Raw genomic sequence first — 21,171 nt, 5'->3', positions numbered from 1 at the left:
CCTGTCCGAATACCTATATTTGCATCCTAAATAGTAGGTTGTTTGAGTATGCGGAAAAAATCTAGTTTAATACTATACTTTAAATGCCCGGATGTCATAGCTGATCAGTTAGATATGGGGGATGCGCTACCAAAATCAACAAATAGTGGGAAGCAACGCCATCACGTGTGACCTGTTCTCAGCATGCGAAAACATCATTTTTAATAGTATGCAACATTTCGAAAATCATTTTCAGTCTTTCAGTCTTTAAAAAAATGTTTTACCCAAAGTGGATTTCTGTTTTTTAATTGAAAAGTGTTTCTTGCTCTCTTGGGCTTCGTCAGAGCTTTTTAACTAAATACTAAACCATGTTCAGAATTGGAATTGAAAATGAACTATTATCAGGCTGGTTAATGCTTTGCCAGTCTGTTGAATTTGGAAAAATCCACCTGCACTGGGCCCCGCCCAACCCACTCAGCCAATCAGAAGCTTCTACTGCGTTACGACCGTGGCATACTGCATACTTTTTACTAAACACTACGTGCTAAATAGTATTTGACGATGAGTAAATAGTATGTGGTACGCTAGTATGGGTATTCGGAAACGGACAGTATGTTGCCCTTCTCGTTAAAATGCTCCTCACAGTTACTGACCTCTTCAAGAGGAATTGACTAGAAATGCTGCTCTAATTCTCTCTAAGTATGTGGAAGCTGAGCTCCCAACTGTCCTCTGTACCTAATACCTCCCATTTGTCCAATTATTCTGAATTGATCATTTCCATTTTCCTTCTTCCACACTCTAGCCGACATTCAGTAGTCATCCAACCCATCTTATTACTTTATTAGGTTGTAATTGCACTCAAGGGGGACACCCAACCCACTGGACACAAACTGATTAAATCAATGTTGTTTCAACGTAATCTGTCAATGTATTGTGACATTGAATCACTGTGGAAAATACATTGGATTTGAAAGAAGTCAACGCAACTGTTGTTTTGATGGTAAAATCATCATCATTATGGTAACCAATTTTCAACAAAGACTACATTTGTATAAAATATGTTGAATTTTTGCCTTTGAAACAACGTCAGATCTTCAACATAATATCCACTATAACAAAAAACAATAGACTGGGCAGCACCTCACATCCTACTGGAGAGTTGATCTATCTACAGCTATCTCTTCGGTCTCCCATCCAGGGTTTTAATCAAGCCCTGCATAGCTTTGATATTTGTCACTGAAATCTCCACTTAATAGATTCACTGTTGCTATTGCAGTAATTCCAAAGAGTCGGTTAAACAAAGCAAATGTAACCATACTTTATCAATCAAACACTATACAGTATATACAAAAGTATGTGGACATCCTTTCAAATTAGTGGCTTTGGCTATTTCAGCCACACCCATTGCTGACAGGTGTATAAAATCGAGCACACAGCCATGCAATCTCCATAGACAAACATTGGCAGTAGAATGGCCTATCCTGAAGAGCTCATTGACTTTCAATGTGGCACCGTCATAGGATGCCACCTTTCCAATAAGTCAGTTTGTCAAATTTCTGCCCTGCTAGAGCTGCCTCGGTCAACTGTAAGTGTTGTTATTGTGACAGCTCAGCCTTGAAGTGGTAGGCCACACAAGCTCACAGAACAGGACCATCGCGTGCTGAAGCGTGTAGCATGTAAAGATAGTCTGTCCTCGGTTGCAACACTCACTACCGGATTCCAAACTGCCTCTGGAAGCAACATTAGCACAATAACTGTTCGTCAGGAGCTTCATGAAATGGGTTTCCATGGCCGAGCAGCAGCACACATACTTAACGTCACCATGTGGAATGCCAAGCGTCTGCTGGAGTGGTGTAAAGCTCGCCACTATTGGACTCTGGAGCAATGAAAATGCCTTCTCTGGAGTGATAAATCACGCTTTACCATTTGGCAGTCCGACTGACGCATCTGGGTTTGGCGGATGCCAGGAGAATGCCACCTGCCCGAATGTAAAGTTTGGTGGAGAAGGAATAATGGTCTGGGGCTGTTTTTCATGGTTCCTTAGTTCCAGTGAAGGGAAATCTTAATGCTACAGCATACAATGACATTCTAGACAATCTGTGCTTCCAACCCAAGCAAGCTAAGGTAACTAAATTATGTGAGAATGCTATTCATTGACTACAGCTCAGCGTTCAACACCATAGTGCCCTCAAAGCTCATCAATAAGCTAAGGACCCTGGGACTAAACACCTCCCTCTGCAACTGGATCCTGGACTTCCTGACGGGCAGCCCCCAGGTGGTAAGGGTAGGTGACAACATACCCGCCACGCTGATCCTCAACACAGGGGCCCCTCGGGTGCGTACTCAGTCCCATCCTGTACTCCCTGTTCACTCATGACTGCACGGCCAGGCACAACTCCAATACCATCATTTGCCAATGACACCACAGTGGGAGGCCTGATCACCATCAACGACGAGACAGCCTATAGGGAGGAGGTCAGAGACCTGGCCGTGTGGTGCCAGGACAACAACCTCTCTCTCAACGTGATCAAGACAAAGGAGATGATTGTGGACTACAGCAAAAAGATGACCGAGCACACCCCCATTCCCATAGACGGCGCTGCAGTGGAGCAGGTTGAGAGCTTCAAGTTTCTTAGTGTTCACATCACCAACAAACTAACATGGTCCAAGCACACCAAGACAGTCGTGAAGAGGGCACGACAAAACCTATTCCCCCTCAGGAGACTGAAAAGATTTGTCATGGGTCCTCAGATCCTCAAAAGGTTCTACAGCTGCACCATTGTGAGCATTCTGACTGGTTGCATCACTGCCTAGTATGGCAACTGCTCGGCCTCCGACCGCAAGGCACTACAAAGGGTAGTGAGAACGGCCCAGTACATCACTGGGGCCAAGCTTACTGCCATGCAGGACCTCTATACCAGGCAGTGTCAGAGGAAGGCCCTAAAAATGGTCAAAGACTCCAGCCACCCTAGTCATAGACTGTTCTCTCTGCTACCGCACGGCAAGCGGTACTGGAGCACCAAGTCTAGGTCCAAGAGGCTTCTAAACAGCTTCTACCCCCAAGCCATAAGACTCCTGAACATCTAGTCAAATGGCTACCCAGACTGTTTGCAGTGCACCCCCCCCAACCCCTCTTTAAACCACTGCTACTCTCTGCTGTCATCTATGCATAGTCACTTTAATAACTCTACCTACATGTACATACTACCTCAACTAACAGGTGCCCCCGCACATTGACTCTGTATCGGTACCCCCCTGTATATAGTCTCGCTATTGTTATTTTACTGCTGCTCTTTAATTACTTGTTACTTTTATCTCTTATTCTTATCCGTATTTTTTTTAAACTGCATTGTTGGTTAGGGGCTCGTAAGTAAGCATTTCACTGTACCTGTTGTATTCGGCGCATGTGACTAATAACATTTGATTTAATTTGATTTAAATCGCCCCGTAGCACTCACCGCTGTTATCATGAAGTGCTTTGAGAGGCTGGTCAAGGACCATATCACCTCTACCTTGCCTCTACCTCTACCTATGTGAGGATGCTGTTCATCAACTACAGCTCTGCTTTCAACACCATAGTGCCCACCAAGCTTGTTACTAAGCTCAGTGTTCTGAACCCCTCCCTGTGCAACTGGGTCCTAGACTTCCTGATGGGTTAACCCCAAGTGGTGAGGGTAGGCAACAACATCTCTGCCATGCTGATCCTCAACACGGAGCCCCCCAGGGGTGTGTGCTCAGCCCCCTCCTGTACTCCCTGTTTACCCATTACTGTGTGGCTACGCACTACTCCCAACTCAATCATCAAGTTAGCTGAAGACATTACAGTGGTAGGCCTGATTACCAATAATGACGAGACAGGGAGGTGGTTAGAGCCCTGGCGGAGTGATGCCAGGAAAATAACCTGTCCCTCAACATCAAAAACAAAGGAGGACTACAGGAGACAGAGGAGGCAGCACGCCCCCATCCACAACAACAGGGTTGCAGTGGAGGGGGTCAAAAGCTTCAAGTTCCTTGGCATGCACATCACTGAGGACCTGAAATGGTTCCACCACACCAACACTGTGGGGAAGAAGGCGCAACAGCGCCTTTACAACCTCAGGCGGCTGAAGAAATTTGGCATGGCCCCTAAGACTCTCACAAACTTCTGTAGATGCACCATTGAGAGCATTCTGTTGGGCTGCATCGCTGCCTAGTAGGGAAACTGCAGTTCCTCTGTCCAGTTTCTGTGTTCTTTTGCCCATCTTAATCTTTTATTTTTATTGGCCAGTCTCAGATATGGCATTTTCTTTGTAACTCTGCCTAGAAGGCCAGCATCCCGGAGTCGCCTCTTCACTGTTGACGTTGAGACTGGTGTTTTGCGGGTACTATTTAATGAAGCTTCCTGTTGAGGACTTGTGAGGCGTCTGTTTCTCAAACTAGACACTCTAATATACTTGTCCTCCCACTCCTCTTTCTACTCTGGTTTGAGCCAGTTTGCGCTGTTCTGTGAGGGAAGTAGTACACAGCGTACGAGATCTTCAGTTTCTTGGCAATTTCTCGCATGGAATAGCCTTCCTTTATCAGAACAAGAATACACTGATGAGTTTCAGAAGAAAGTCTTTGTTTCCTGTAATTGAACCCACAAATGCTGATGCTCCAGATACTCAACTAGTCTTAAGAAGGCCAGATTTATTGCTTCTTTAATCAGAACAACAGTTTTCAGCTGTGCTAACATAATTTCAAAAGGATTTTCTAATGATCAATTAGCCTTTTAAAATGATAAACTTGGATTAGCTAACACACCGTGCCATTGGAACACAGGAGTGATGGCTGCTGATAATGGGCCTCTATGCCTATGTAGATATTCCATAAAAATATCTGCCTTTTCCAGCTACAATAGTCATTTACAACATTAACAATGTCTACACTGTATTTCTGATCATTTTGAGGTTCTTTTAATGGACAGAAAATGTGCTTTTCTTTTTAAAAAAAGGACATTTAAAAGTGACCCCAAACTTTTGAACGGTAGTGTATACTGGATTCTTGACATAGCTCACTGTAATACAGTATATATTCTGTGTCTTCAGAAAGTATTCACACCATTATACTTTTTCCACATTTTATTGTGTTACAGTTGATACAATTGTGATTTTTTGTCCCTGGCCTACACACAATACTCCATAATGTCAAAGTGGAATTATGTATTTCAAAATGTTTACAAATGAATAGAATATGTAAAGCTAAAATGTCTTCAGTCAATGAGTACCAAACCCCTTTTTTATGGCAAGCCTAAATAAGTTCAGGAGTAAAAATGTGCTTAACAAGTCACATAAGTTGCATGGATTCACTCTGTGTGCAATAATAGTGTTTAACATGATTTTTGAATGACTGTGTCATCTCTGTACGCCACACATACAATTATCTGTAAGGTCTCCTCAGTCAAGCAGTGAATTTCAAACACAGAATCAACAACAAAGACACGGAAAGTTTTCCAATGCCTCACAAAGATGGGCACCTATTGGTAGATGGGTAAAAAGAAAGAAAGCAGAAATTGAATACCCTTTGAGCATGATGAAGTTATTAATTACACTTTGGATGGTGTATCAATACACCCAGTCACTACAAAGATACAGGCGCCCTTCATAACTCAGTTGCCGGAGAGGAAGGAAACCACTCAGGGATTTCACCAGGAGGCCAATGGTGACTTTAAAATAGTTACAAAGTTTAATGGCTGTGATAGGAGAAAACTGAGGCTGGATCAACAACATTGTAGTTACTCCACAATACTAACCTAATTGACAATGTGAAAAGAGGGAAGCATGTACAGAATAAAAATATTCCAAGACATGCACAAGGCACTAAAGTAATACTGCAAAAAATATGTCAAAGCAATTTACTTTTTGTCCTGAATTCAAAGTGTTATGTTTGGGGCAAATCCAATACAACACATTACTGAGTACCACTCTACATATTTTCAAGCATAGTGGTGGCTGCATCATGTTATGGTTATGCTTGTAATCGTTAAGGACTGGGGGGTTTTCAGGATGAAAAAGAAAAGGAATGCGCAATTTGACAGAGCTTGAAGAATGTTGAAAAGAATAATGGCAAATGTTGCACAATTCAGGTGTGCAAAGCTCTTATAGGCTGACCCATAAATAGGGTTGGGCGGTACCTTACCAGGGTATACGGTATTACTGGAAGTGCATACAAGGGGCACTATTTGTTTTCAAATACAATTTTATTGGTCACATACACATGGTTAGCAGATGTTAATGCGAGTGTAGCGAAATGTTTGTGCTTCTAGCTCCGACCGTGCAGTAATATCTAACAAGTAATCTAACAATTTCACAACAACTACCTTATACACACAAGTGTAAAGGAATGAATAAGAATATGTACATATAAATATATGGATGAGCGATGGCCGAACGACATAGGCAAGATGCAGTAGATGGTAAGAGTACAGTATATACATATGAGATGAGTAATGTAGGGTATGTAAACATTATATAAAGTGGCATTGTTTAAGTGACTAGTGATACATTTATTACACCCAAATGTTAATTATAAAAGGGGCTAGAAATTGAGTCTATATGTTGGCAGAAACCACTCAATGTTAGTGATGGCTGTTTAACAGTCTGATGGCCTTGAGATAGAAGCTGTTTTTCAGTCTCCCAGCTTTGATGCACCTGTACTGACCTCGCCTTCTGGATGATAGCGTGGTGAACAGGCAGTGGCTCGGGTGGTTGTTGTCCTTGATGATCTTTTTGGCCTTCCTGTGACATTGGGTGGTGTAGGTGTCCTGGAGGGCAGGTAGTTTGCCCCCGGTGATGCGTTGTGCAGACCTCACTACCCTCTGGAGAGCCTTACTGTTGTGGGCGGAGGAGTTGCCGTACCAGGCGGTGATACAGCCCGACAGGATGCTCTCGATTGTGCATCTGTAAAAGTTTGAGAGTGTTTTTGGTGACAAGCCAAGATGTTTCAGCCTCCTGAGGTTGAAGAGGTGCTGTTGCTGTTGCACCTTCTTCACCATGCTGTCTGTGTGGGTGGACCATTTCAGTTTTTCCGTGATGTGTACGCCCGCTGAAGGCCCATTCTGCTAACCTGCTAGGCCTGCTAGCTACCTAGAGCTACCTGGAACCCTACTAATTCCACGACTGGTCTATCGACGTCACCGCACGAAGAGGCAAAACAGACTTACCCCCATCGCGATGTCCCCCAAAGGCTAACTTGCTAGCCCCGGTCTGCTAACTGCTAGCTTGCCAGCCCCGGTCTGCTAACTGCTAGCTTGTTTAGCCCCGGCCTACTAACTGTTAGCTTGTTAGCATCGGCCTTGCTAGCATCGGCCTGCTAATCGCCGTGTCCCCAGTCAGCCCAACCACTCACTGGACCCATATGTTCACTTGGTCTTATTTCACTGTAGGGCCTCTAGCCCTGCTCAATATGCCTTAACCAACCATGTTGTTCCACCTCCTACATATGCGATGACATCACCTGGTTTAAACGTCTCTAGAGACTATATCTCTCTCATCATTACTCAATGCCTAGGTTTACCTCCAATGTACTCACATCCTACCTTACCTTTGTCTGTACACTATGCCTTGAATCTATGCTATCGAGCCCAGAAACCTGCTCCTTTTACTCTCTGTTCCGAACGTGCTAGGCGGCCAGTTCGAATAGCATTTAGCCGTACCCTTATCCTACTTCTCCTCTGTTCCTCTGGTGATGTAGAGGTTAATCCAGGTCCGGCAGTGCCTAGCTCCACTCCCACTCCCCAGGTGCTCTCATTTGTTGACTTCTGTAACCGTAAAAGCCTTGGTTTCATGCATGTTAACATTAGAAGCCTACTCCCTAAGTTTGTTTTACTCACTGCTTTAGCACACTCTGCCAACCCGGATGTCTTAGCCGTGTCTGAATCCTGGCTTAGGAAAACCACCAAAAACCCTGAAATCTCCATCGCTAACTATAACATTTTCCGCCAAGATAGAACTGCCAAAGGGGGCGGTTTTGCAGTAGAAAGATAGCCTGCAGAGTTCTGTATTACTATCCAAGTCTGTACCCAAACAATTCGAGTTTCTACTTCTAAAAATTCACCTTTCCAGAAACAAGTCTCTCACTGTTGGCGCTTGCTATAGACCTCCCTCTGCCCCCAGCTGTGCCCTCGATACCATATGTGAATTGAATGCCCCCCATCTATCTTCTGAGCTCGTGCTACTAGGTGACTTAAACTGGGACATGCTTAATTAACACACCAGCCATCCTACAATCTAAGCTTGATGCCCTCAATCTCACACAAATTATCAATGAACCTACCAGGTACAACTCCAAATCCGTAAACACGGGCACCCTCATAGATGTCATCCTAACTAACTCACCCTCCAAATACACCTCTGCTGTTTTCAATCAAGATCTCAGCGATCACTGCCTCATTGCCTGCATCCGTAATGGATCTGCGACCAAACGACCACCCCTCATCACTGTCCAACGCGCCCTAAAACACTTCTGCGAGCAGGCCTTTCTAATCGACCTGGCCGGGGTATCCTGAAATGACATTGACCTCATCCCGTCAGTAGATGATGCCTGGCTATTCTTTAAAAGAGCCTTCCTCACCATCTTAAATAAGCATGCCCCATTCATAAAATGTAGAACTAGGAATAGATATAGTCCTTGGTTCACTCCAGACCTGTCTGCCCTTGACCAGCACAAAATCATCCTGTGGCGTTCTGCATTAGCATCGAATATCCCCCGTGATATGCAACTTTTCAGGGAAGTATACACAGGCAGTTAGGAAAGCTAAGGCTAGCTTTTTCAAACAGAAATTTGCATCCTGTAGTACTAACTCAAAAAAGTTCTGGGACACTGTAAAGTCCATGGAGAATAAGAGCACCTCCTCCCAGCTGCCCACTGCTCTGAGGCTAGGAAACACTGTCACCACCGATAAATCCACTATAATTGAGAATTTCAAGAAGCATTTCTCTACGGCTGGCCATGCTTTCCATCTGGCTACCCCTACCCAGGTCAACTGCCAGGCACCCTCCACAGCAACCCGCCAAAGCCCCCACCATTTCTCCTTCACCCAAATCCAGATAGCTGATGTTCTGAAAGAGCGGCAAAATCTGGACCCCTACAAATCAGCCGGGCTAGACAATCTGGACCCTCTCTTTCTAAAATTATCTGCCGAAATTGTTGCAACCCCTATTACTAGCCTGTTCAACCTCTCTTTCGTATCGTCTGAGATTCCCTAAGATTGGAAAGCTGCTGCGATCATCCACCTCTTCAAAGGGGGTGACACTCTAGACCCAAACTGCTACAGACCTATATCTATCCTACCCTGTCTTTCTAAGGTCTTTGAAAGCCAAGATTACCGACCATTTCGAATCCCACTGTACCTTCTCCGCTATGCAATCTGGTTTCAGAGCTGGTCATGGGTGCACCTCAGCCACACTCAAGGTCCTAAACGACATCATAACCACCATCGATAAGAGACATTACTGCGCAGCCGTATTCATCGACCTGGCCAAGGCTTTCGACTCTGTCAATCACCACATTCTAATTGGCAGACTCGACAGCCTTGGTTTCTCAAATGATTGCCTCGCCTGGTTTACCAACTACTTCTCTGATAGAGTTCAGTGTGTCAAATCGGAGGGCCTGTTGTCCGGACCTCTGGCAGTCTCTATGGGGGTGCCACAGGGTTCAATTCTCGGGCCGACTCTCTTCTCTGTATACATCAATGATGTTGCTCTTGCTGCTGGTGATTCTCTGATACACCTCTACGCAGACTACACCATTCTGTATACTTCTGGCCCCTCTTTGGACACTGTGTTAACTAACCTCCAGACGAGCTTCAATGCCATACAACTCTCCTTCCGCCTCCAACTGCTTTTAAACGCAAGTAAAACTAAATGCATGCTATTCAACCGATCACTGCCAGCACCTGCTCACCCGTCCAGCATCACTACTCTGGACGGCTCTGACTTAGAATACGTGGACAACTACAAATACCTAGGTGTCTGGTTAGACTGTAAACTCTCCTTCCAGACTCACATTAAGCATCTCCAATCCAAAATTACATCTAGAATCGGCTTCCTATATCGCAACAAAGCATCCTTCACTCATGCTGCCAAACATACCCTTGTAAAACTGACCATCCTACCGATCCTCGACTTCGGTCGAGGATGTCATCTATAAAATAGCCTCCAACACTCTACTCAACAAACTGGATGCAGTCTATCACAGTGCCATCCGTTTTGTCACCAAAGCCCCATACACTACCCATCGTTGCGACCTGTACGCTCTCGTTGGTTGGCCATCGCTTCATACTCGTCGCCAAACCCACTGGCTACAGGTTATCTACAAGTCTCTGCTAGGTAAAGCCCCGCCTTATCTCAGCTCACTGGTCACCATAGCAGCACCCACTCGTAGCATGCGCTCCAGCAGGTATATCTCACTATTCACCCCCAAAGCCAATTCCTCCTTTGGTCGTCTTTCCTTCCAGTTCTCTGCTGCCAATGACTGGAACGAACTGCAAAAATCTCTGAAGCTGGAAACACTTATCTCCCTCACTAGCTTTAAGCACCAGCTGTCAGAGCAGCTCACAGATTACTGCACCTGTACATAGCCCATCTATAATTTAGTCCAAACAACTACCACTTCCCCTACTGTATTTTTTTATTTTGCTCCTTTGCACCCCTTTATTTCTATTTCTACTTTGCACATTCTTCCACTGCAAATCTACCATTCCAGTGTTTTACTTGCTATATTGTATTTACCTCGCCACCATGGCCTTTTTTTGCCTTTACCTCCGTTATCTCACCTCATTTGCTCACATTGTATATATACTTATTTTTCTGCTGTATTATTGACTGTATGTTTTGTTTATTCCATGTGTAACTCTGTGTTGTTTTATGTGTCGAATTGCTATGCTTTATCTTGGCCAGGTCGCAGTTGCAAATGAGAACTTGTTCTCAACTAGCCTACCTGTTTAAATAAAGGTGAAATAAAAAAATCAACAACAAAAAAAACGTTGAGGATCTTAAAACTTTCCATCTTCTCCACTACTGTCCCGTCGATGTGGATAGGGGGGTGCTCCCTCTGCTGTTTCCTGAAGTCCACGATCATCTCCTTTGTTTTGTTGACGATGAGTGTGAGGTTATTTTCCTGACACCACACTCCGAGGGCCCTCACCTCCTCCCTATAGGCCGTCTCGTCGTTGTTGGTAATCAAGCCTACCACTGTAGTGTCGTCTGCAAACTTGATGACTGAGTTGGAGGAGTGCATGGCCACGCAGTCATGAGTGAACAGGGAGTACAGGAGAGGGCTGAGAACACACCCTTGTGGGGCCCCAGTGTTGAGGATCAGAGGGGGGGAGATGTTGTTTCCTACCCTCCCCACCTGGGGGCGGCCCGTCAGAAAGTCCAGGACCCAGTTGCACAGGGCGGGGTTGAGACCCAGGGTCTCGAGCTTAATGACGAGTTTGGAGGGTAATATGGTGTTAAATGCTGAGCTGTAATCGATGAACAGCATTCTTACATAGGTAATCCTCTTGTCCAGATGGGTTAGGGCAGTGTGCAGTGTGATGGCGATTGCGTCGTCTGTGGACCTGATGGGGCGGTAAGCAAATTAGAGTGGGTCTAGGGTGTCAGGTAGGGTGGAGGTGATATGATCCTTGACTAGTCTCTCAAAGCACTTCATGATGAAGGAAGTGAGTGCTACGGGGCGATAGTCGTTTAGCTCAGTTACCTTAGCTTTCTTGGGAACAGGAACAATGTTGGCCCTCTTGAAGCATGTGGGAACAGCAGATTGGAATAGGAATTGATTGAATATGTCCGTAAACACACCAGCCAGCTGGTCAGCGCATGCTCTGAGGACGCGGCTAGGGATGCCGTCTAGGCCGGCAGCCTTGCAAGGGTTAACACGTTTAAATGTTTTACTCACGTTGGCTGCGGTGAAGGAGAGCCCGCATGTTTTGGTAGTGGGCCGTGTCCGTGGTACTGTATTGTCCTCAAAGCGAGCAAAGAAGTTGTTTTGTTTGTCTGGGAGCAAGACATCAGTGTACGCGACGGGGCTGGTTTTCTTTTTGTAGTCTGTGATTGACTGTAGACCCTGCCACATACGTCTCTTGTCTGAGCCGTTGAATTGCGACTCTACTTTGTCTCTATACTGACGCTTAGCTTGCTTGATTGCCTTGTGGAGGGAATAGCTATACTGTTTGTATTCGGTCATGTTTCCGGTCGCCTTGCCATGATTAAAAGCAGTGGTTCGCGCTTTCAGTTTTGCACGAATGCTGCCATCAATCCACGGTTTCTGGTTGGGGAAGGATTTAATAGTCACCGTGGGTACCACATCACCGATGCACTTGCTAATAAACTCGCTCACCGAATCAGCGTATACATCAATGTTATTGTCTGATGCTATCCGGAACATATCCCAGTCCACGTGAGTGATCGAAGCAATCTTGAAGCGTGGAATCAGATTGGTCGGACCAGCGTTGAACAAACCTGAGCACGGGCGCTTCCTGTCTTAGTTTCTGTCTATAGGCTGGGAGCAACAAAATGGAGCCGTGGTCAGATTTACCGAAAGGAGGGCGAGGGAGGGCTTTGTATGCATCGCAGAAATTAGAGTAGCAATGATCCAGAGTGTTGCCAGCCCGGGCTTAGTTTCTGTCTATAGGCTGGGAGCAACAAAAGGGAGCCTTGTTTTCAGATTAGCCTTGTTAAAATCCCCAGCTACAATAAATGCACCCTCAGGATATGTGGTTTCCAGTTTACATAGAGTCAAATGAAGTTATTTTAGGGCCGTCGAGGTGTCTGCTTGGGGGGGGGATATACACGGCTGTGATTATAATCGAAGAGAATTCTCTTTGTAGATAATACGGACGGCATTTGATCCTAAGGAATTCTAGGTCAGGTGAACAAAAGGACTTGAGTTCCTGTATGTTGTTATGATCACACCACGACTCGTTAATCATAAGGCATACACCCCCACCCTTCTTCTTACCAGAGAGATGTTTCTGTCGGCGCGATGCGTGAAGAAACCGGGTGGCTGTACCAACTCTGATAACGTATCCCGGGTGAGCCATGTTTCCATGAAACAAATAATGTTACAATCTCTGATGTCTCTCTGGAAGGCAACCCTTACTCGAATTTCGTATACCTTGTTGTCAAGAGACTGGACATTGGTGAATAGTATTCTCGGGAGCGGTGGGCGGTGTGCCCGTCTACGGAGCCTGACCAGAAGACCGTTCTGTCTGCCCCTTCTGCGGCGCCGTTGTTTTGGGTCGCCTACTGGGATCCGATCCATTGTCCTGGGTGGTGGTCCAAACAGAAGAACCGCTTCGGGAAAGTCGTATTCCTGGTTGTAATGTTGGTAAGTTGATGTTGCTCTTATATCCAATAGTTCCTCCAGGCTGTATGTAATAAGACTTAAGATTTCCTGGGGTAACAGTGTAAGAAATAATACGTAAAAAAACTAAATACTGCATTGTTTCCTAAGAACGCGAAGCGAGGCGTCCATCTCTGTCGGCGCCAAACTTTTTCTTTTTGATGCACCAAACAATTTTGGGAACAGGGATCTTGATCCAGCAGGGGTTTGAATTTCTCTAGTCTGGGTACCAATCTTTTTGGCTAACATTCCAATCCCTGCCACTCCATATCATTGCCAAAGAGACTGGCCTTTCGGCAATCTCAATGAACAATATGCAGCTGGATTTACAGTGGAGTTGCTCAATGGTTGTTGAAAATAGCATTAATATTTTTCATTACAACATGTGGCACCTCAAAAACAAACATTTAGCTATTAGCTAGGCAAGCTATTGTATTTTGAGGCTTAAAATCAAAGCAAAGAGGTTTTGTGGTTGGAATTGCAGTATGTATTTTGTTTGAGAATGTAGACTAGTGGTGGGGAGTCTACTTCAAAATAATAGATTCTTCAACTCCTTGCCCTTCGACTCCCATTTCTGGGTGTCAACCTTCTCCTAAGATTCAGTATTTTTTCAACGGAGGAAACTAGTTGCTGTAGTCTACTTTGAGAACACAAACTCTCGCATCTTTCACAGCAAAGAAAGAGCGAGCTAGCAACTCCAACCACAGGAGTCGGAGTCTACTCCAACAATCCTGGAGTCGTACACCACTAATTTAGACGTCAGCTAGCATCTTTTGACTGACTGGTTTGTCGAGACAAACAAAAAAATGTGTGCTTAATGTGTGCTTAGCAACCAGATACCAACTGTTCTGTGGGGAGAAAAAAAGTTATGTAGTTCCAATATTTTGATAATTGTTGTGATTGGAGGATACATTGTGAGGGTTATCGAATTAGGATCGACCCCTCTGTTTTCCTCAATCTCATTAATTATAGAATGTTGGCAATGACAAGGAGTGGCAAGGACCCCATAGGATGACAATGCCTCCATCCACAGAGCATGAGTGATCACAGAATGGTTTGATGAGCATGAAAACTATGTAAACCATATGCCATGGCCATCACCAGATCTCAACCCAATTGAACACTTATGGGAGATTCTGGAGTGGTGCCTGAGACAGTGTTTTCCACCACCACCAACAAAACACCAAGTGATGGAATTTCTTGTGGAAGAATGGTGTCGCATCCCTCCAATAGAGTTCCAGACACTTGTAGAATCTATGTCCTATTAAGACACTTTATGTTGCCATTTCCTTTATTTTGGCAATTACCTGTAGATCAAAGGCATTCGCTGTGAGTGCATCAGTACGATTTTCTCATGAACAGAGAGTGTTTTTTTTCTGCCATCTCATTGTCATCGTCTGGGTTTGGCCGTGGTAGGCCATCATTGTAAATAAGAATTTGTTCTTAACTGACTTGCCTAGTTAAAAAAAGGTTACATTTGATTAAAAAAGATATATAAAAATTGTGTGGAAGACACAACCTCCAGAAATACAAACTGTGTGCTTGACGGTTGTGCCGAGGAGGAGAATTTCCCATTCTCATGACTAAGGGAGGAATGTCTTGGGCATTTTCTGTGACGTTTGGCAGAGTAACTAGGCAGAACAATACATTTAGACTTGATTGAAAGAGATTAAACTTGGGTTCGATTAGTTGGGTAACAGGGCTGTCTGGTTGACACACGTGCCCAGGATAACGAAACGCATTATTGTTCCACACAGAAGAGCATCCATGTGTTTTTTCTTCAATGATTAGAGTCATCCATTGTAACAGGTTGCCAAACAAGGAGTGATGAAAGTCCCAGTTCCTGCCCATGAAACACCTGGCCTATATATTTTCCATTCAGCGGATTGTTGACAATTTCCACATTTGACCTGCTTGTTTGGTGCTATAAATGGCATTAGCCAAAAAACATAGTTGCATGGAAGCCACCATTTTAATTAAGATGTCACTGCTATATTGACAGTCAGAACAACGGGCTCCATTTTCTCTCTCTATTGTTGTTGACAAGTTGCCCAACCCAGGAAGTAGAGAACTTATGTTATTCACATGCTGCTGTGCTGCTTCCTGTATAAATATAGGCAAGGCCTGCGGGTTTGGGCTGTTGTATTGTCCCATCAGAGTACACATGTTTACTTCCTGGCCTAGGATATGTTCTGGTCAAGCCAGAGATCAAAAATCAAATTTCCTACAGACTTCATCCCGCTGGGCAAAAACTGGTTGAATCAACATTGTTTCCATGTTATTTCAACGGCAAGTTATAAGTTATAAGCCTGTATGAATGCATGAGGTCATGTTGTTTAACAGAACAGTTCTGGGTCATCCCACAAAATGAGTCCCTTTTGGGTAGTTCGACTTGGTAAAAAAAAACATTTTTCACGACGAACACATTCAACTTAATAAAAAACATGTTTTCCCATTTTAAGAGGTTAAATAAAGAATGTTTTATAGTAAGTGCCTATTAAAGGGGAATAAATTCCGGAAATTTGTCTATGTGCCTAAACCTCTTTGACTCATTGTTGGACTGTCTGTCACAGTGTGCACCTCTCTCACTCAGGGAGAGTGGAGGCAGAGCTAGAACCTGCTATGTCATAAGGTTATGTTACTGCAACTCTAGATAGAACTTTGTGGAATAATGCAAATCTACGGGAAAATGTTGTCACAGCGATCATACTAAATTCTGGAAGCCCAATCGATTGTGAGATATGGCATATACATTTTATGTGATAAATGTCGCAATTTGAACTTTTATGAGATCTGTGCCAAGCAAGGAGGAAACAGCAGGCCATAGGCTTACTGCTCATACGACAACACACACACAAGGGGAACTCCTCATAAACACAACACACTAGGAAGTTTTCAAAATACATCAGACTTTAGCACGTCACCCAACACAACATGCCTTTTACTATATTGTCAGAAGTGTAACGGATGTGAAATGGCTAGCTAGTTAGCGGGTACGCGCTAGTAGCGTTTCAATCAGTTACGTCACTTGCTCTGAAACCTAGAAGTAGTGTTGCACCTTGCTCTGCAAGGGCCGCGGCTTTTGTGGAGCGATGGGTAACGACGCTTCGTGGGTGTCAGTTGTTGATGTGTGCAGAGGGTCCCTGGTTCGTGCCCGTGTCGGGGCGAGGGGACGGTTTAAAGTTATACTGTTACATTGATGCTGTTGACCCGGATCACTGGTTGCTGCGGAAAAGGAGGAGGTTGAAAGGGGGGTGAGTGTAACGGATGTGAAATGGCTAGCTAGTTAGCGGGTACGCGCTAGTAGCGTTTCAATCAGTTACGTCACTTGCTCTGAAACCTAGAAGTAGTGTTGCACCTTGCTCTGCAAGGGCCGCGGCTTTTGTGGAGCGATGGGTAACGACGCTTCGTGGGTGTCAGTTGTTGATGTGTGCAGAGGGTCCCTGGTTCGTGCCCGTGTCGGGGCGAGGGGACGGTTTAAAGTTATACTGTTACATTGATGCTGTTGACCCGGATCACTGGTTGCTGCGGAAAAGGAGGAGGTTGAAAGGGGGGTGAGTGTAACGGATGTGAAATGGCTAGCTAGTTAGCGGGTACGCGCTAGTAGCGTTTCAATCAGTTACGTCACTTGCTCTGAAACCTAGAAGTAGTGTTGCACCTTGCTCTGCAAGGGACGCGGCTTTTGTGGAGCGATGGGTAACGACGCTTCGTGGGTGTCAGTTGTTGATGTGTGCAGAGGGTCCCTGGTTCGCGCCCGTGTCAGGGCGAGGGGACGGTTTAAAGTTATACTGTTACAGAAGCATCATCAGACGTTGGTCGTAGCCCGTTTCATTTCTCTCTTTCAATGCATTTATCTGGAAACCAAGCAGAAATGCTGTCCGCTAAAGATGGCATTGTAGACACACAAATACATTAAAAGATAATTGTCGATCTGATCAGAAACACTGTACTCGCAATCTTTATCTCCTAAGTGGTGTTGCTGTTTTTTTGGTTCTAATGTTTGAATATATTGCTCAAAAGCTATAAGGGAGAGAGGGGCACATAGCTAGCTCCAGCTCTGCCTCTGCTCTCTCTGAGTGACAGAGGTGCGTACTGTGATAGACTGTCCAATAGTAGGTCAAGAAGGTTTAGGCACTTAGACAAATGTCCGAAATATGCAATTATTCCCCTTTAAGTGCCAAATAAAGTAGCAGGGTTGACTGTAACAGTGCTGACAAGTTCATCTTAAATCAGCCACAAATCCCCTTGTGACAGGGGGAGTGGACCCTTGTTGTGTGCAACAAGGAAGGGCAATTGAATGCAAGCTTCACAAAAATGTTAAAACATTTCTAGCATGTCTATCTATGGGTAACAGGATTGAGGTGTTCTGTTCGACCCACTCAATTTGCCACCAGAAAATGGCCAAAAAGAGTAGAACCAACTCACTTGCTTTTATGCTATGATTTGACTATTAGATGTGCAATGTTTATTTTGATAATTAGAATAAAAAATGAATAGTTTCACTGGTGGCGTGTATTCATGGATGCCAAGACTTCCGCCCAAAATTTAGCAAGAAAAATGTTTTTTAAATATTTGAAATAATTTATCTTTCGTCTCTGTGTTTCATAAATTTCCTTCAATAGGCTGAATGTATCTCACCGGAGATAGCATCCGAGCGAGCAAAACAGCACCTCTCTGCCTCTGTATGTGTAGGCCATCTATTTTGATCTTCAGAAATGACTTTGTCGAAGCAACAAAATAACTAGGGCTTTACAGTGATGGTGAAAACTTGGGAAAACTTTGGGGTTAAGTGGGTTAAACTCTTCCAAGAAGTCACAAAGACTGCACAGAGGGACATGCTGAATTCGGACACATTACCAAGTCTTTATTAATATAAAACATGATGTATTGAATTGTCCATGGGGTCTCTATATTAAATAGCACTTCATTTAATATACAGGCTTTTAATATCCAATATTGGTGCACAATTTCTACTTAAAATACCAAAGGGACTCAAAACAGACTCATTTCGTGGAACGACCCTTCTATTTCCATCCCATTCTTCCTCCCTATCTGACCCTCCACTATTCTCAGGTTTAGATGAATGATTCTCTACTGCTACAAAGCATTTGTCCCCTTTATTATTCGATATGAAAACCTAGTACACAGAAAGAGAGAGCCTCACAGTGGAATGTATGACAGTACATTCCCTTTATAAAATCAGAATGAAATAGTCAGATTGGGATGGCTAAGAATTCAGATACAATCCTATGAGGACTTTTCGAAGGTCTATGTGACAAAAATGTTGCATTTTGTCAGTAAATATATGAATTTGAAGATAACTATATTTGAAGTGAAGCATACACAACACTTTATTGCGAAATTCAATTTCTGGAAGCTTTCCCTGGAGAAGGGAAGTTAAAAGTCTAAATTAGAGCTTGTTCCGACATGGGCATGGTGTCAGGTTGGAGATAAAATTAGCTTCCAGGGCCTCTTTTGTCTGTTTGATGGGAAGGCTCAGTGGAGTTTGAATGAAATACTTCACAGCAGAGGGCTGGTGGGACGTTTTTGGTGGGAAACATGGTGTACTGTTGACTTGTCATTCTTTGCTTGTTTCAGGCTTCAGGCTATGAAGAAACCGTTACACAGAACACAGTTGTTAAAGATTTTGGAGGTCAATAATTTTCAATTTTCCATGCTTGACCCTTGTCCCCTCTAGTCAGTCCACACTGGGCCATGTAGCAGCGCAAATCAGATTAACCATTGACAAATTGTCAATTAACCAACAAGGCAGTGCTCTCTCCCACTAGCTCTGTCTCTCTCTCTGTAATAAGTCAATTATTGTTTCGTCTTGTCTCTTTTTCCCACAGAGTGTGCCCATCTGCTACTGGCCCACAATGCACCAGTGAAGGTGAAGAACGCTCAGGGGTGGAGTCCCCTCGCCGAAGCAATCAGCTACGGAGAGCGACAAATGAGTAAGCAACTACTCCCTGACTCATATACTGGCACTATTGTCACTGTACTGAGACCATAAATCCTGACCACCGATGTCTATTGCCTTCCTAATGAAAATTATTTGGCCTCAGTTGGTTTCCATGAAGGATTTTGGTATCAGAAGTGCATCTTTTCTTGAGGGCCCCACCTGTGTGGGAGAGAAAACAACACGTAGGGGGAAACACGGTGCCACTTCCGATCAACAGATGCTTTGTGCTTTCCTCCACATGGCTCTCAGAGTGGGCACCAAGCCGTCCTCTTTGTCTGTCAGAGAGCCGGAAATTCCTCAAGGATCTCAGGCTTTTGTGTTCAGATGAAAAATAATACATTAGAAAATGCAAGCCTCTCGCTCTGCCCTGTGTGTCCCACAGGCATGGCCTGGCAGTGTTACAGTGCCTGCCGAAAGTATTCGTACACCTTGACTTATTCCACATTTGGTTGTAACAATTTTTCTCACCCATCTACACACAATACCCCATAATGACCATTTTTGGCAAATGTATGGAAATGAAATGCAGAAATATAATTTACATGAATATTCACACCCCTGAGTCAATACTTTGTAGAAGCACCTTTGGCTGCGATTACAGCTGTGAGTCTTTCTGGGTAAGTCTCCAAGAGCTTTCCACACCTGGATTGTGCAACAATTGCCCATTATTCATTTCAAAATTCTTTAAGCTCTGTCAAATTGGTTGTTGATCATTGCTAGACAACACTTTTCAGGTCTTGCCATAGATTTTCAAGTAGATTTAAGTCAAAACTGTAACTTGGCCACTCAGGAACATTTACTGTCTTATTGGTAAGCAACTCCCATTGTAGATTTAGCCTTGTGTATTAGGTTATTGTTCTGCTGAAAGGTGAGTTCATCTCCCAGTGTCTGGTGGAAAGTAGACTGAACCAGGTTTTCCTCTAGGATTTTGCCTGTGCTTAGCTCCATTCCATGTATTTTTTATCCAGAAAATATCCCCTATCCTTAACAATTATAAGCATATCCATAACATGATGCAGCCACCACTAGGCTAGAAAATATGGAGTGTGGTACTCAGTAATGTGTTTTATTGGATTTGCTCCAAACATAACACTTTGTATTCAGGACCAAAAGTTAATTGCTTTGCCACATTCTTTGCAGTATTATTTTAGTGCCTTGTTGCAAACAGGATACATGTTTTGGAATATTTGTATTCTCTACAGGCTTCCTTCTTTTCACTCTGTCAATTAGGTTAGTATTGTGGAGTAATTACAATGTTTTTGATCCATTCTCAGTTTTCTCCTATCACAGCCATCAAACTCTGTAACTGTTTTAAAGTCACCATTGGCCTCATGGTGAAACCCCTAAGCGGTTTCCTTCCTCTCCAGCAACTGAGTTTGGAAGAACGCCTGTATCGTCGTAGTGACTGGGTGTATGGCTGCACCAACCAAAGTGTAATTAATAACTTCACCATGCTCAAAGGGATATTCAATGTATGCTTTTCTTTTTACCCATCTACCAATAGGTGCCTTTCTTTACGAGGCATTGGAAAACCTCTCTGGTCTTTGTGGTTGAATCTGTTTTTGAAATTCACTGCTCGGTTGAAGGATCTTATACATACTGTAATTGTATGTGTCGGGTATAGAGATGAGGTAGTCATTCAAAAATCATGTTAAACACTATTATTGCACATAGAGTGAGTCCATACAACTTATTATGTGATTTGTTAAGCAAATTTTTACTCCTGAACTTATTTAGGCTTGCCTATTTTCAAATGGATTGAATAATTTAATCGAGACATTTCAGCTTTTCATTTCTTAACATAATTCCACTTTGACATAATGGGGTATTGTGGGTAGGCCAGTGACCAAAAGTCCACATTTTATACATTT

The 21,171-nt window shown here is 43.9% G+C and overlaps 1 protein-coding gene across 5 annotated transcripts in view; it reads left to right on the top strand.

The window, feature by feature from the left end:
- The window catches only part of LOC139540884 (ankyrin repeat domain-containing protein 13C-like), a 75,516-nt gene that overhangs the window by 22,442 nt on the left and 31,903 nt on the right, over positions 1-21,171 (top strand). For 4 of the 5 annotated variants that reach the window (XM_071344920.1, XM_071344916.1, XM_071344919.1 and 1 more), the window contains one exon: positions 19,188-19,292. The exons of the other annotated variant lie outside the window; for it this stretch is intronic. In XM_071344920.1, the coding sequence (XP_071201021.1) occupies positions 19,188-19,292 (105 nt within the window). The remainder of the gene's footprint in view (positions 1-19,187; positions 19,293-21,171) is intronic. 5 annotated transcript variants of the gene reach the window in all.

The sequence above is a fragment of the Salvelinus alpinus genome, chromosome 16 (assembly GCF_045679555.1).
Source record: "Salvelinus alpinus chromosome 16, SLU_Salpinus.1, whole genome shotgun sequence".
In the NCBI taxonomy this organism is placed as follows: domain Eukaryota; kingdom Metazoa; phylum Chordata; class Actinopteri; order Salmoniformes; family Salmonidae; genus Salvelinus; species Salvelinus alpinus.
Note: the sequence above shows the minus strand (reverse complement) of the source record. Positions and strands in the feature narration are given on the sequence as shown.